The 15294-nt window shown below is 37.8% G+C and overlaps 1 protein-coding gene across 14 annotated transcripts in view; it reads left to right on the top strand.

Annotated features, from left to right (window-relative positions):
• The window catches only part of LOC145992030 (uncharacterized), a 360413-nt gene that overhangs the window by 185497 nt on the left and 159622 nt on the right, over positions 1–15294 (top strand). Inside the window, exon 4 of one of the 14 annotated variants that reach the window (XM_083128116.1) lies at positions 9882–10430. The exons of 11 other annotated variants lie outside the window; for them this stretch is intronic. In XM_083128116.1, coding sequence (XP_082984242.1) covers positions 9882–10122 — 241 coding nt within the window. In that variant the 3' untranslated portion in view covers positions 10123–10430. Of the gene's footprint in view, positions 1–553; positions 1105–8155; positions 8611–9881; positions 10431–15294 lie in introns of those variants that run through there. 2 more of the 14 variants (XM_083128101.1, XM_083128103.1) reach the window with 2 other exon arrangements.

Genomic DNA, 15294 nt, shown 5'->3' with positions numbered 1-15294 from the left:
TCTAATCGTCTCTCATCATTGTGATTAGCCAAAAGTGGCAGGAAATACAACTACATAGTGATGATATTGGAAAGTACTGATATTAACTTCATAGTTGAAAATCACTTTGTATACAAACATATGTAAAAGGTAGGTAAAGTTGTGCACTTTGCACACTGCTTCCCTGGCCAGCATGGTCTCCAGCCTTGCACCTGTTGAATATGTGTGGTACATGGTGGGATGGTAGCTTGCATCACCACAGCATTTGAGAGGTTTCGAGCTGCAACTCCAAATTCTTGAAGCTCTCACTGTCACGGGGTGAGTTGTGAGCTCTGTATCATTCCCTGTGGGATCTCATTGCTGCACAAAGTGGAGTCAGAATTCTGTAAGAGGCAACAACTGCACTGCAGATATTCTACAGCAAAAAAATATTTTACTCTGATATTGTAATCACTTATTGCATGCATAAAGCTTCATTACAATATCTACATTGCGGTGCATTTTAAAATCTAAGCGTGTACGTATTGCAGGCATAAATATAGTTGTATAACTTAAATTGTTCTTTTACTTCCAGCACTGGTCTTGCTTCAAATGCTGTAGTGTTGGATGAAGACTTTATAAATGCTCTGACAAGCAGCTCATTTGAGAAGACTTGCCCTTGGTGCTCAAGGAAATTTTACTCCTCCTATGATCTCAAAAGGCATGCACGCATACACACTGGGGAAAAACCTTTTGCCTGCAATGCATGCCCGAAACGCTTCACTCAGAAGAACAATTTGCAGCGTCATATGAGGACACACAAAGGAGGAATAGGATTTTGTTGCAAATATTGTGACAAGCTTTACAAGACTGAAGGAGAAATGAAAATTCATGAATTGGTGCACTTATCGGCTATGAATTCTTAATTGAAGCTGTTCTTTATTTGAAATGTGATGTAGTCACTGTTGAAACTTGATGGCTGTACCTAGATATTAACTGTTCAGAAACATAACTAACTAGCAAGTGTTTGCATTTTACATACTTTATTTTTTTGTTAATTTTTGTTTCTTTTCTGCCATTTTTGGTTAATTGTGACGATAAGAGTGAGTGATGATTGGATGAAATAATGAAGGAACGCCCATTTCCAGGTCGGAACTCAAACCTGGGAGCTTTGGTAGCGAGATCAAAAGTCGAAACTCCTTTCAGTGAATACAAGGAGATTTCAATATATTGACTGCTTTCTTCTAGGTATTTAATGTACAGGATGATTTCAAGGTGTGGCATCTCAGAAAAACTTCGTTTTTAGTGTAGACAGCAAAATATTATTGGAATACTGTACTGTACTAGATTGATTTGTCACTTTTGGCTAATCACAAAGATGTGGATGAGTGATGATATGCTAAAATTGATGAAGGGACACTCGCAAAGAATGCCCAGGCTTGGATTTGCACCTGGGACCCCTAGCATCCTATTGAAGGTGTACTAAGGACTCCGCCATGAAGGTCGGTGTATTGTACTAGATGAATTAAAAATTGATAGCAATAATTAGAGAGATTTTCTACCTAGTTCAGTATAGTTTTCTGATAACATAAATGCCCCCTTTAAATACATTGAAAATTCAAGCACATCAGATGGAATATCACACATTTCCAAAAACTTTCTCCTCTTTGCATTTTTATCTTCTCTGTGTGCACTCATACTGGAATTGCTGTATGGTGTCAGATCTTTAAATTATCCTGTATAGATTAGCAAACAGTGAACCTGTTCCCTGTTCACATGTGCCATGGAAGTGGTTAAGGTGATGGACTTGTATTGAGAAAGTGAGGCTCATACCACATCACAGCTAACTTAATAGTTCACATAAACTGTATGAAATAAATTAACCAACATTTTGTCAAGCACTAATTAAGAAAATTTATCAATCAAAGCTGAAATATAATAGGAACTGCAGTGGTCCGTCAGTAGGGTGTCGGACTGCTACATAAGAGACCCAGGTTCGATTCCTCGGTTGGATATTTTAGGTGGAAATTTTTCCAGCAGTGTCCCTGCATGGAGTGGCTCTGGGGTTCACCAAGGTAGCCAGAGTGTGGTGTTGATCACATCACCTCCACAAATGGAAGAGATTTTATCTTCACATTTTCCTATATGCCTTCATGGCATGTTGTAATGTGCAGAGGGATAGCTTTGTCTTTTCTCCTGTAATATAAAATTATAAGCAAGTCAGCACAAAGTAGCACAATACAGTTAAATAGAGAATTTTGTGCCAAATATATTGGTCATTTTAAACAGTTTCTAAAAGAGTACGGGTATTATGTTTATTTTGTAAAAGCTCACAATGGTGAGCTTGATTTATTTTCAAAATAAAGTAAGATTATTTTGGTACCTGTGTTTAGAAACAATCCGCTCTATAGCAAAAATTGTGTTTCTGATTGAAGAAAATAGCTGAATTCACATTTATCAGTGATATACTTTCATTCGTTCACAGCTTATCAGTGATATACTTTCATTTGTTCACAGCTTATTTAGTATTGGTGGAGGCAACGCGTTTTCGGAACAGCTCTGAGTTCTGTTACTTCGCAAGTCAGTGAGCCTAAAATGGTTTTCCTTCTTGTGACGGTGTAACAGGTTGCACAGAAGGACATGTTCAGAAACCATTTGTGAAAGTGATAGCGAGGTGCGAGAATCTGGTGCTTGGCTTGTGTTTGCTGCTGAGTGGGTAGAAGTGTGATATTGTGCCTTCTGTTCATTACAAAGTTTACCGTAGAACGCTTAGGGAACAAATGCGTGAAGTTGTTGCAAATGTCTTACAATTTATGCAAGAAGAGGCTGACAAAAACGATTTGAAATTACTTCTCAAAAACGTTTTTGACCATGTTTGTGCTGCAACAGGTGTGTCTGTGAGTAAAATCCATTAATAAGGAAAGTTTGGTTGTTCATGTTGGAACATTAGCATCATACAGTATGCCCTGTAGAAATAAAAATTGTCCACGGTCGTGTACAGATATAGATTATTTTGATATATGCTTTATTTGGAGAACTATTAATAAACTATTACTGCAGACAGGCAATTCCGAAAGTAAAATCTGTGCTTGCAAAATTAAGGAAAATCATCAGATATAAAGGGCAGGCAACCAGTTTATTGAAGTTCTTCAAAAAACCTGGGGTTAGGTTGAAGAAAGTGGAAAGTAATGGATGTGTGCTTATTGAATGAAATGTCATTCGGAATGCAAGGATTGCTTATTTACGGGCCATCATAAGATATCGTCGGGAAGGCCATCCTATTGTATATTCCGACGAAACATACATTCATAGTTCCCACACAACCACTAACGACAATAGTCTTGAGGGCCTGAAATCTCCTATATCGAAAGGACAACGTCTCATTATTTTGCATGCAGGAAGCAACAAAGGGTTCATCCCTAATGCCCTTCTGATATTTGAATCAAATCAGAAAACTGGAGACTGCCAGACAGATTAATTCCAGCAATTAGGAAATGGTCATTCCAAATTTACCACCAAATTCAGTCTTCATAATTGACAACGCATACTACTACAATATTCACAAAGAAAGATGTCTTTCATCTAATACCAGGAAAAAGGAAATGCAAGAAAGGCTATTAACAAATAACGTACCATTTACATATGATATGTTCAAACCTGAACTTTACATCCTCATAAAGCTACTCAAAGCTACACAAGCCACACTGTCCTTCGCTTGCCTGCATATCATCCCAATCTGAATGCATTAGAGAAAATTTGTGGCACTTCTAAACAATGGGTTGCAAATCGTAATGTGACTCTCACATTAAATGATGTGTGGGAACTGTGTAAGGAAGCGTTTTCCGTGATTGGAGAGGAGAAATGAGTATCATGTTGCATTAACGTTAGGAAAACTGAGGAACAATACATTCGGTTAAAAGGTTTGCTGGAACCGGAAATAGAGCATCTTGCTTTCAGTGTTGGTGACAGTAGCAGTAGCAGCAGTGCGGACGATTCATTCTCAAGTGCAGAAGATTCTAGTTGTGAAATGTCCGATTCAGATTCCGAACTTGACGGCATCGAAAACTTTGAATAAAACATTTGTTTGTTTAGTTGATGGTATTTGCAGCATTTACCAGTACAATACACAAGGTAAGTTTATTGAATTGTTTTGCTAGAGAGCTTTTCTTTTTGTAGATTTCTGCATTGTGTCACTGTCACCCACCATTTCTTTGTTTACTTGCAATGCTGCTCGAGGATTGTAAACATGCGTCAACAGTCATGTGTTGCAACTCCCTCCTCAGAGATGTTCCGAAAACACTTTGCCTCTAACATGTAATTCAGAACTATAAATATGTATATGTGAATCTTGAGTATTTAACAAAGAAGAACTATATAAGAGAGTTCTATAGCATTATGTTAGATAGACATAAGATTTAAACTTACGATATTTTTCTGGGACCATGAAACAATAATATACAACTAGAAGAAAGACATGTCATTTTCAATTTTAAATTTACGTAGTACAAAAGTTGTTTGTCATGTATCTTGATTTGTGAGCACTGAATAAATGCAATAAACTTCATAAACTAAGGATTTGTCTGTTTGATTTATTGATAATATAGTTGTGGAATTTTATTCACTCAGCATTAAAAAGTTAATTATGAAATGCTCTCAATTGTCACACAGGTTGAGATAAATATATTTCTTTCCAGACAAAATATGTAAACAGAAATGGAGTTCACGTGTGTATATATATATATATTTTTCCATTCATTTTGTTGTTGACCTGGCATCACAAGACAATAGAAAGGGATAAGTATTAGGCTCAGTCAATAAATAACGAGGCAGAGGATATTACACCAAAACTATGGTAGTTAGAAATAGGTCGACGGGCCCGAAATGGAGGTCCAAGTGTGACGAAACTGATTTGCACATGTTTTCCCGCTATATGTCTGGCAAGGTATGCGCAAAGGCTGCTAACTGAGCAGCGGCGACGTGTAATGGAGGCATCCAAAGAGGAGCAGCGGGGTGTTGTGCATCTTCTTGACAGCGGAAGGTGTAGGGGGTATGAGAATCCATTGACGAATAGAAAGGATATATGGGGGGCACTGTATGTCCCAGGCAAGAGTGCAGGAGTGGAACAAACACTTTCGCGAAGGATGCATGTTGCTCAGGGACGACACACGGATTGGAGCACTGAAGCATGTCACAGACCAGCATGTTGCGCAGGTGGATGAGCTCATCAAGACAACCGTCGTGTAACAGTGGACAACATTTCGGCATCAGCGGGGCTTAGTCATGGTACGGTCCACACAATCATCAAGGACACTTTGAACATGTGACAGGCCTCTGGAACAAGAGGCCTGTCGCATGGACATGTCTCTTCAATCGCTGCAGCGTTACAACGATGGTGGGAACGATTTCCTCTCAGCAATTGTTACCGGTGACAAAAGTTGGTGCCACCACTTTGAACCCGAGTTGAAACGGCAAAGTCGTCAGTCGAAGCACGCAGATTCCCCTTCACCAAAAAAGTTCAAGACCCTGCACTCTAGTGCCGGCAAAGTCATGGTTTCGTTATTATTCGATCGCAAGGGACCGCTCCTCGTCAACTTCCTGGAGCATGGAAGCCCAGCGGTATTGTGAATCGTTAATGAAGCTCAGGAAGGCAATCAAATTGAAATGTCCCAGTCACCTTTCTCGTGATGTCGTTCTATTGCACGACAACGCTAAACCACACACAGGCAAAGCAACAAAGGAATGTCTGAAAAATTCAAGTGGGAAGTCCTGAACCCCCCCTTTCCCTTCCTATAGTCCAGATCTGTCCCCGTGTGACTTCCACATCTTTGGTGAGCTCAAAAAAGCACTGGAGGGACAACAGTTTCAATCGGACAATGACGTCAAGGAGTACATGCACAATTGGTTCCATCAGCAACCAAAGTAGTTCTACGAGCATGCCATTTTGCGACTGGTGTCATAATGTGATAAATGCCTAAACAGTGGCGGACAATACATCTGAGGTTCGTTACGTAAGTACCAAGAAATATCCTCTGCCTCGTTATTTATTCACTGAGCCTCATAACAGAGTTTTCAATCTAGAAAGCTAAAAAACATCAGTGATGTGAATCTTGACCCTGTCATGTTGTGCCATAACACATTTTCTAGTTGTAATATCATAATGTGTTAGATACAACAAGAACTGTAAGTGTATTGGTAAAATCCAAAGATTAACATTACATTCTGGAATCTCATATTTCCACTTTCAATCAAAAACGAAATATACATGCCCCTATTCCATACTTCTCTACTAATACCATTATGTTCAGGATATAAATGTTTACCTGTATAAACAACTGATAAGGAACAGGCACAAAATAAATATTTCGTGAAGACTGTGAAAGATGTTTATGTCAATTGATTCAAAATGTTGTGCAAAAAGTGAAGAAGACATAGACAGGTTGAAATATAACAATTTTACAGTGGTAACCCATGGGCTAGGAAGTGATCCTGAAGCAATAAAGCATGCAAGGGTCAGGAAACACATGATGGCAGGAAGTAAGGTCCAACCATGTGAGCGCTGATAATAACTGCCCATGTGGAAACCTGTGGTTGATTATGAAAATGATTCCAATTTTTGGAGCAGCTATGTTTGGGTGGATCACAATCTCCATACTACATTTGAACACAAAAATCAACAGATATTTTGGTGAATGTATGTGGAGGTATAATTTATTGGCAACCATGGCTTTACCATGTTTTCTGCCATCATTGTGTTCCTAATCTCCTCAGGCCTGTATTGCCCTATTCGTCCTGTTGTGAAATTGTTACATTTTGACCTCTCTCTGAACTTCTTCAGTTTGTGGACAACCTTTTGAATCACCCTGTATATATTACCAGAAATTATTTTTTTTATTTTTTTTTTTACTTAGGAAAAGGAAATGCCTTTATAAATGTGTTTATGAATAGTGGACATCACTTTTGCTTGCCATTTGGTCAAGTTCAGTTCTTGGCAATTTTACAGTTATGTCGGTATTGACTGTCTGGCTATTAGCTGGTCACGTCACTAACCAAGGGTCAAGAACTTCACAGGAAGATATTGATGGAATTGAAAACATGTTTCATACCACAAAGATGTGTGCGTGCTGAAGCTATTTGGCTTTCTTCACATGTGGTTACCCTTTCAAATTCTGTACATGTCACAAAACTCTTCACACTAATTTTGAAACACTGGTACATTGCTGTGAAAAGTTCACAGTCACTTGACAGTGTAAAGATGGATTCATTGTTTTAAGTTTGTTGTTGTTTCAAAGAGCTTAGTACTGAATGGAAACTCAACACTAGGCACGCATGAACAATCCATTTCCTAGAAGCTTGAATGTTCTTAAAGGCATACACAAACACAATGATGGAGAAAGGCCCTTTGTCTGTCAAGTGTGCAAGAAGTGTTTCGGACCACAGGCTCATAAGAAAGTCCTTATGTGCAGGTAGTATTTGTATAAAAAAAGGTTTATGACTGGGATTAAACCAAATCATTACATTCTACCTGTTGGCCATGTCAAGATATGCAAAATTCTACCAATCTGATACGAAATTGCAAAACAGCTGACAAAATATTTTGCCTTTAAAGAAAGAAACTGCATATTTAGCCATTTACATTACAATACCAGGGTGTACATGAATTTTACCTATATAATAATAAAAAGATACCAAACTGGCATAATTCTTTATTGTACTGCACATGCTATTTATAGGAATACATGAGCTTGTTGACACTGTTATCAATAAACTGATAAATCTATATTAGGTGATACGATATGAACCACTTAATTCATCCCATAATTATCTATTTATAGAAATGCTAGGGTAATGTTACTTCATAAAAAATAAATATCTGTATATGCACAGACTATTTACTATCAATAAATCATTACTGTGCAAAGTATATTTTATGTAATAACCCCTTTTAGATTGTTTCACATATTAGGTACAATAAAATAGACACTTTGATTATATAGCATTGTGAGAGCCAAAGGATGCTAGGTGGCTTTTATTCAAGTGATGCATGGTTGACGTTTCACTAGATCATCATAATAAGTTCAAGAATCATCTTGGAATGGATTTCTTTCTCAATGCATTGGTTCTTCAAGGTAATTTTAATGTCAGTTGATTATTAGTCATAACATTTATGTCTTAAAACACATTCTTGTTTTACTTTCAGCTTTGTTGCTGACGTGCCAGATGGAAACCAAATATATACCCTTGATGGCCATCAAAGCGAAAACAAGAATGTTTGTTCTTGGTGCTACAAACACTTTGAAAAGACATGTAACCTTGAGAGGCATATCCGGATCCACACAGGGGAGAAACCTTATGTGTGCCAAGTGTGCAACAAAAAATTTAGGGAAAAACATCACATGACACGCCACCTGAGAACTCACTCTGCAGACAAACCATTTTATTGCAGCGTCTGTGGTAGAAGCTTTGCAACTGAAGTTGGTCTCATGAATCATATGATACTCCATGCTGTGATTGAAAGTACCACCTCGTAAGGCTATGAAGGTATCAAGAGGATTTTAAAAGTCTGATACTTGGACTTGCATGGCTGGTTGATGTTGCAAGGAAGTTTTTTGTTCCAAGTGAGAGTGGTGGCGACTACTTTTAAAATGTAGTTAGCAGGAAAATCTCATAACAAAGCCAAATGCAATTTCAGAAACTGAAAATGATGGATTATTAATTATTAATGAAAGCAATGAAATCATAGTGATTATGAACATTCTTCTTTTTTCTATTCAGTAGGCATGGTAAAAAAATTCATGTGATATATATGCATCAAAGGTCTAGTAACCATTTTGAAAGCAATGGCAAACCTAAATATCTATATCTATGTCAGATAAATCAGTATTTTCTCTGTTGTAACTACTATGTCTTCCTCAAAGTGTATTAGCTTTCATTCATGTGTAAAAAAGTTAACATTCCTTGAATTGTAACCGTTGTCTGTCTTCAAACAAATAAATCAGCTTTATTAATTATTTTTTTTCATTGCATCATACAGTATATCAAGTTTACCTTGTTTAGTTTGCCACACATTACATTAGGCTTCACAAATAGCCAAGTGGATAGTGTTAAATATCTATAAGTCTGTTTGTGAATAAAAGTGGATCTAAGTGAAATTTCCCCCTTTACAGTGTTTATGAACAAAAATTAGAGAATTTACGGTCTGTTTGTTCAAGTTTTATCTAGAATATAAGTTTTGATTTAAATTGAATCTACTTTATAATTTCAAAAACAATACTTTAGACTCCTAACGCATATTTTTTTAAAAAATGTTGCAGTGACATAGTAAATGTTTAATTGAGGGTGGTTTTGTTTATGTAATGAATGTTGTTGACATGTAGTTAGTGGTCATATGCAGAGTGCTGAACTAATGACTGAATATTTTTTTTTTTTATGAATTAATTTATTTCTACGCCAATGTGAAATGTTTGCATAGAAAAAAGTAGCTATTATCTTTCAAGATATCCATTTCTCGATACACAATTCAAAGAAAGATGAATTCAACATGGTATCATGACTGGGCACAGCTTAAAGAAAGAAGCACTTTGCTGTCCCCAGCTGCCTTACCATACTCCTCCAGCTTTGCATCATAAATGTAGCCTGCAAACTAAGTGCCAGAGTAGCAGACAAACACAGCAAGCACAAATGATATCCCCTACAAGTGGGTGTGTGTGTGTGGGGGGGGGGGTGTACGATGCAGTGTGTGAGTGCAAAGCACACACAACACTTGAGAACCCATCAAGCAATAGTACTTTATGCCAGTGTATTAATTAGTGTATGTAGTAATTTCAAATGTGTGTATTTCTGTGTCTATATATGCACCCCCTCCCTCCCTCCCACACACACCCTATATACCTACCTCTACATGAATGTCATTCTTCTATTTTCAGTGTTGATGCTACGATTCCTGTTGTGATGAATGATGCATTGCTGAACTTTGTACGTTCCGGAGGCAAATTTGTTTGTTCCTTATGCAACAAGGCATGCACTTCCTCCTCTAACTTCAAGAAGCACGTCCGTGTACACACAGGGGAGAAGCCTTACTTGTGCAGGGTGTGTGGCAAAGGTTTCAGCCAGAGCAACAACATGAGGCGCCATATGCTTATGCGTCACTTACCTCAAAAACCGTAATGAGATCTGAGGAAAGACCATGAATCCATAAATTTTTCACATGGCATTGTGTTCATTGACTGAACTATAAGATTGAATTGTGCATGTTTCTAGTCGATGCTGTCTTGGGTTAGCATGCTAAGTTCTGCCCTGGACATGAATGTTCATTTGTGACTCTCTCTTAATTGAATTTAATTTATTTTGTTTACTGACTGTATTAGTATGATAGGCATCCTTTCTTTTAACTGTAGGATTAATCTGTAACAAGGAAAATGTATGTGACATGTATTTTGAAGTTTCGTTTTCTTTGCATTTCTTTGTTTGTTACCAATCTTATCCTCTGTGAAAATGTTCAAATAAAGTTTATTCAAATTATAATTAAGTCCCTTTTGTCATAACTCCTGTTCCAATGTTCCTTATTCCCTCCCTCCCTCAGTCACTCTTCCGCATGAAAAAAAGAACTATATATACTTGAATCATTAATCATGAGTGATTGAAATTTATGCTTACAGGTCTTGACATGTAACTATCTCTGTGCTCTTCTTCAAGAACAGGAAAGATAAAAATTAAAACTTATTACTAAACTAAACTAAAGCTCCATGGCTCTCTGAGGGTCAAGGCTTGCGAAGAAGCTTTCTAATTGGCTGATGCCGATGCATGAACGGGCCTCCCCGATAGCGCAGTGGTAGCATCGTCACCTTGTAATCAAGGGATCCCAGGTTCGATACCAGGTGGTTCGGATCCCACTTTAAACTGTAGGTCCAATCCCGATTAACCTTACTGTGCATAAAGTGGACTTAAAATATACCAAATCAAAATCATGAAAAACTAATTATGCTGACCAAGGCAGTAATTTATTTCATTAAAAACATAAACTAACGTAACGTTTCAACCTTCTAGCAAGGTCTTCTTCAGACTCTGTATCAAGTACTCTGACTTTTGTACTTGATACAGAGTCTGAAGAAGACCTTGCTAGAAGGTTGAAACGTTACGTTAGTTTATGTTTTTAATAAAATAAATTACTGCCTTGGTCAGCATATTTAGTTTTTCATAATCATGGAAACAAGGCTTAATGGTGTTACAAATCAAAATCAACCGATGCATGATCAGTGCATAGAGGCCCATCTCTACTGTTTTCTAACAATATTGATATCAGTGTCTGGTACTTCTTCTTTTTTAAATACCTCCCAACTGTTCTCAAGATACTGAGTCAACATAAAAAAAATTGTAGACTCCCACCAGGAACTGAATCTCGGACCACTCTCACCAGAACCATTTTGCTACATATAAGTCCACTATTACTACAGTGACATGATTTTAATCTTTCTTTCCGTCATTCTGAAAAGATAGTATGAGTTTTCTAATGCCTAAAGGTAGTCCATGTCAACGAAACTAAAAATAATTTGTGAAGTAAAAGAAAATAAGTTCTGTTATGTATCAATATATGTATATTAGGGCTGAGCTGATGTATCGGTATCTGCCATTGGTATTGGAATGTATCAGTTGAAATTTATTTACTGATACCTGCCAATACTCTTCCGGCATTCTGGTCATTCACGGACTCTTCAAAAATACCATGAGACACTTCCGAGGAGTCTAATTATCAAGCAAATTATGCAAAGGTTCTTTTGATTTACTCCAGTTTTGTGCAAAAAAATTAATTCTGTGATAACATAACATGTAATTTAATATTCTGATGTAATGCTCAAATATTTAAAGCAAGAAAACTCGTAAATTAATTCATATAATTAGAATGTAATAGTTAAACGCTAATATTAATCGATATTCTGAACAAGTTTTATTGCGGAGTGTTTAGCACAGCACGTTACAATGCCAGGGTTCTCAGGTTCAAACCCTGGCCTGAGCATGAGTGATCTTTGTAAGTGTCCCTTCATCATTGATCCACATCGTCACAATTAGCCAAAAGTGGCAGAAAAGAGAGACTAAATAACAGAAATCAGTATATTAAAAAAAAAAAAAAAAAAAAAATTTTAATTATTACAATTTTTAAAAATCATTATCGGTATCTGTGGGAATTCGTGAGACTATCAGCATCGGTATTGGTATCTGTTCAAAGTGGTATCAGCTTGACCCTAATATATATATATCATCATCATCCTTTGCCTTTTCCTGCCTCTGCCTGGGTGGGCATAGAAGTCAAGCCTCTCCATTTTTTCCTGGTCTTCCACCACTCCTCTCTTGCCATGGTATTCCAATCTTGTCCTCTTCTCCTAACACTCTCCGCTATCTGCTCTTTCCACCAACATGTTGGTCTCCCCCTTGGCCTTATTCCCACTCCTTGTGCATTGTAAGCTCTTACTGGTAGTCTTTCTTCATGTGTCCGAACCATGTTATCTGTGCCTAATCTATGCTGTCCTGAAGCTTCACCACACACACTGTCTGTCGGATCTCCTCATTCCTTATTCTATCCCTTCTAGTCTTCCCCAATATACTCCTTAAAAATTTCATCTCCACTGCCTGCATCTTTCTTTTGTCTCTCTCTGTCATTGTCCAAGTCTCTGCTGTGTACGTAATTATTCGCACATAGTATGTGTTATATATTACCTTCTTGTATTTTATAGGTACATCCCTGTTCCATGTTAATCTTCGAAAGCTTTGATATAGTCCACCAGCCATTTGTCCTCTTCTGGTTACCTCCTCATCTATTCTTCCACTTCTCTCAATTATGCTTCCTAGATATTTGAAGCTCTCCACTACCCTCAACTCTTCCGTATCCATCTTTCTTCTTGGTTCATTTCTGGCTCTGTTTCTTGTTGTTTTTAGTACCTGTTTTTTTTTCTGCACTGAATTTCATTCCTGCTCTTCTGATTTCCTCATTCCAACTATCAAGCTGTCTCTGTACTTCTTCTTCCCTGTTCCCCCATATTACTAAGTCATCAGCAAACAACAGGGCCTTCATTTCTTCCCCTCCTATCTTCTTCCTCACCTCTTCGTTAATTGCATCCATTGTAATTATGGAAAGTAGTGGGGAAAGAGCACTTCCCTGTTTTAGTCCATTACTTATACTGAACCACTTTCTTCTTCTTAATGGTGTCTCCACACAGCCCAAGTTGGCCTTGTATGTGCTGTGCACTCTACACACTATCTCTTCCTCGACTCCTTTCTCTCTTAGAGCTTCCAAATCTTTGTTCTGACCATACTCGTAGTGTCTTTCCTACATTTGCCTTATGGTGAATATCAGATCTACTAATATATATATATATATATTGAAGAAGGATGCAGAGCCAAATCTGTAAAAGTTATACATTTTCATCTCTCCACTTCTAACCAACGATCTGACCATTCATTGACAATGTCGCATTCCACAGAGAATAGCTTCATTGTTTTAGCTGCATACCACTGTGTATGTAATTCTGGCCTCGCATCCTCTGGGATTTTCTGTGAAGGATAGAGGCTTTGACCTCTTGTTGAGAGGTGAGGACAAAGAATGTCAAGGAAGTATAAAACATCCTGCAAGGTAAAACTCACTCAGTTGGTAATAAGAAATCGTCAAATACAGTAAACTCGGGATCGTGAAAGTTCGAGGTGCGTATAACTTAAGGTGCAAGACACCTCAGTAAGTTGCACCTCGAACCAAGGACTTTTCATGGATTAACAACACGGTCGGATCTAGGTAAGTGTGGAGAGAAAATCAGCTCTGTCATTCCTCTTCTTTCTTTCCTTGACAGAATAGGCAATTCAACATTGTAAAATGGAAACCTCTCGCATTGCATAATTTGCTACATCCCTTGTGAGTCTAAGATCCCCAAGTTATAAATCGAGTCACACTTCAATATATATGATATACGAGGTGTAGCTAGAAAGAAACCGGATTGATGTTGCTGTCGAGAAACGGCAAGCGCGTCAAGGTCAAGCAGTGCATGAGTGTATAATGTGATATCCTGCCTATTGACTGTGTGATTGCCCAGGGTGCACGGCGCTCAGTTCCGCTGTAGCTTGTGGACGAAGTAAACCGTACATCTGTGCTCCGTCAGAACAAAAGTTAAGTGTGAAAGTGGAACAGCGTATCAATGTGAAGTTTCTTATGAAACTCGGAAAATCCGCCACTGAGACTTATGGTTTGTTGAAGGAAGTGTACGGAGATGAGTGTTTATCACGTACACAAGTGTTTCAGTGGTTTCAAAGGTTTAAAGGTGGACGAGAAGTGATCGCCGGCGACTCGCGTCCTAGACGGCCTTGCACGTCAAAAACGGAATCCAACATTGCAAATGTCGGTGAATTGATTCGAATTTGGTACCCGAAGGTCAAACTGTAAACCAGCATTATTTCATTACTGTGCTGACGAGCCTTCGTGAGCGAATTAGAAGATGACGACCTGATTTGTGGAAAAGCAAGTCATGGATGCTTCATCAGGACAATGCTGCTGTCCACATGGCATTGTCAGTCAAGGCTTTTTTGGCCAAGTGTGGAATCCCAGTGTTATAACATCCATCCTATTCGCCAGATCTTGCCCCATGCGACTTTTTTTTATTCCCAAAGGTCTAATCAGCACTGAAAGGAACCAGATTGACGACCGTAGAATCTGTGAAAACAAATGCGACGGAGGTCATGAACATGGTTTCAGAAAATGATTTCCAGCACTGCTTCCAGCAATGGAAGATTCGTATGGAGCGGTGTATCGATAGTGCAGGGGAGTACTTTGAAGGGGATAAATTTCGTATTGTACAAAATAACCAATAAAAGATTTTGTAGCAACAGTCCGGTTTTTTTCTAGCCACACCTCGTATTATGACATCTGTTATTTGGGGTCAAATTCTATATAAAAAGTGTTAAATTAATGACGAATGAAATATTTACAGAGTGATATGATGTTTGTAGGCCACTTTAATGTGAATTAAACCGAATATTGGTAATCTTTTATATTCTGTTATTTATAATATTTTCACTGCTTGTTTTAAGGCAAAACTTTGTTGAGCCTCCTTGATAGTGTAGTGGCTAGCACTGGCACCTTGTAATTTTTTGGGTTCTGAGTTTGATTTCCAGTGGATGCGCATTGCATTTTAAAGTGTAGGTTTGGTTCTTATTAGCCTGTATAAGAAAGAAATGTACTTTAAACAAATTTACCAAGCAAAGTTTTTTTTGAAGATTATGGTTGTTCCAGCACATAATGCTTATAATATTCATAGTATTGTTCTACTTTGTGAATTTCACTTACATTGCATGAGTTCAAAA

Source organism: Lepisma saccharinum, chromosome 9, assembly GCF_977018435.1.
Source record: "Lepisma saccharinum chromosome 9, izLepSacc3.1, whole genome shotgun sequence".
Taxonomy (NCBI): domain Eukaryota; kingdom Metazoa; phylum Arthropoda; class Insecta; order Zygentoma; family Lepismatidae; genus Lepisma; species Lepisma saccharinum.
Note: the sequence above shows the minus strand (reverse complement) of the source record. Positions and strands in the feature narration are given on the sequence as shown.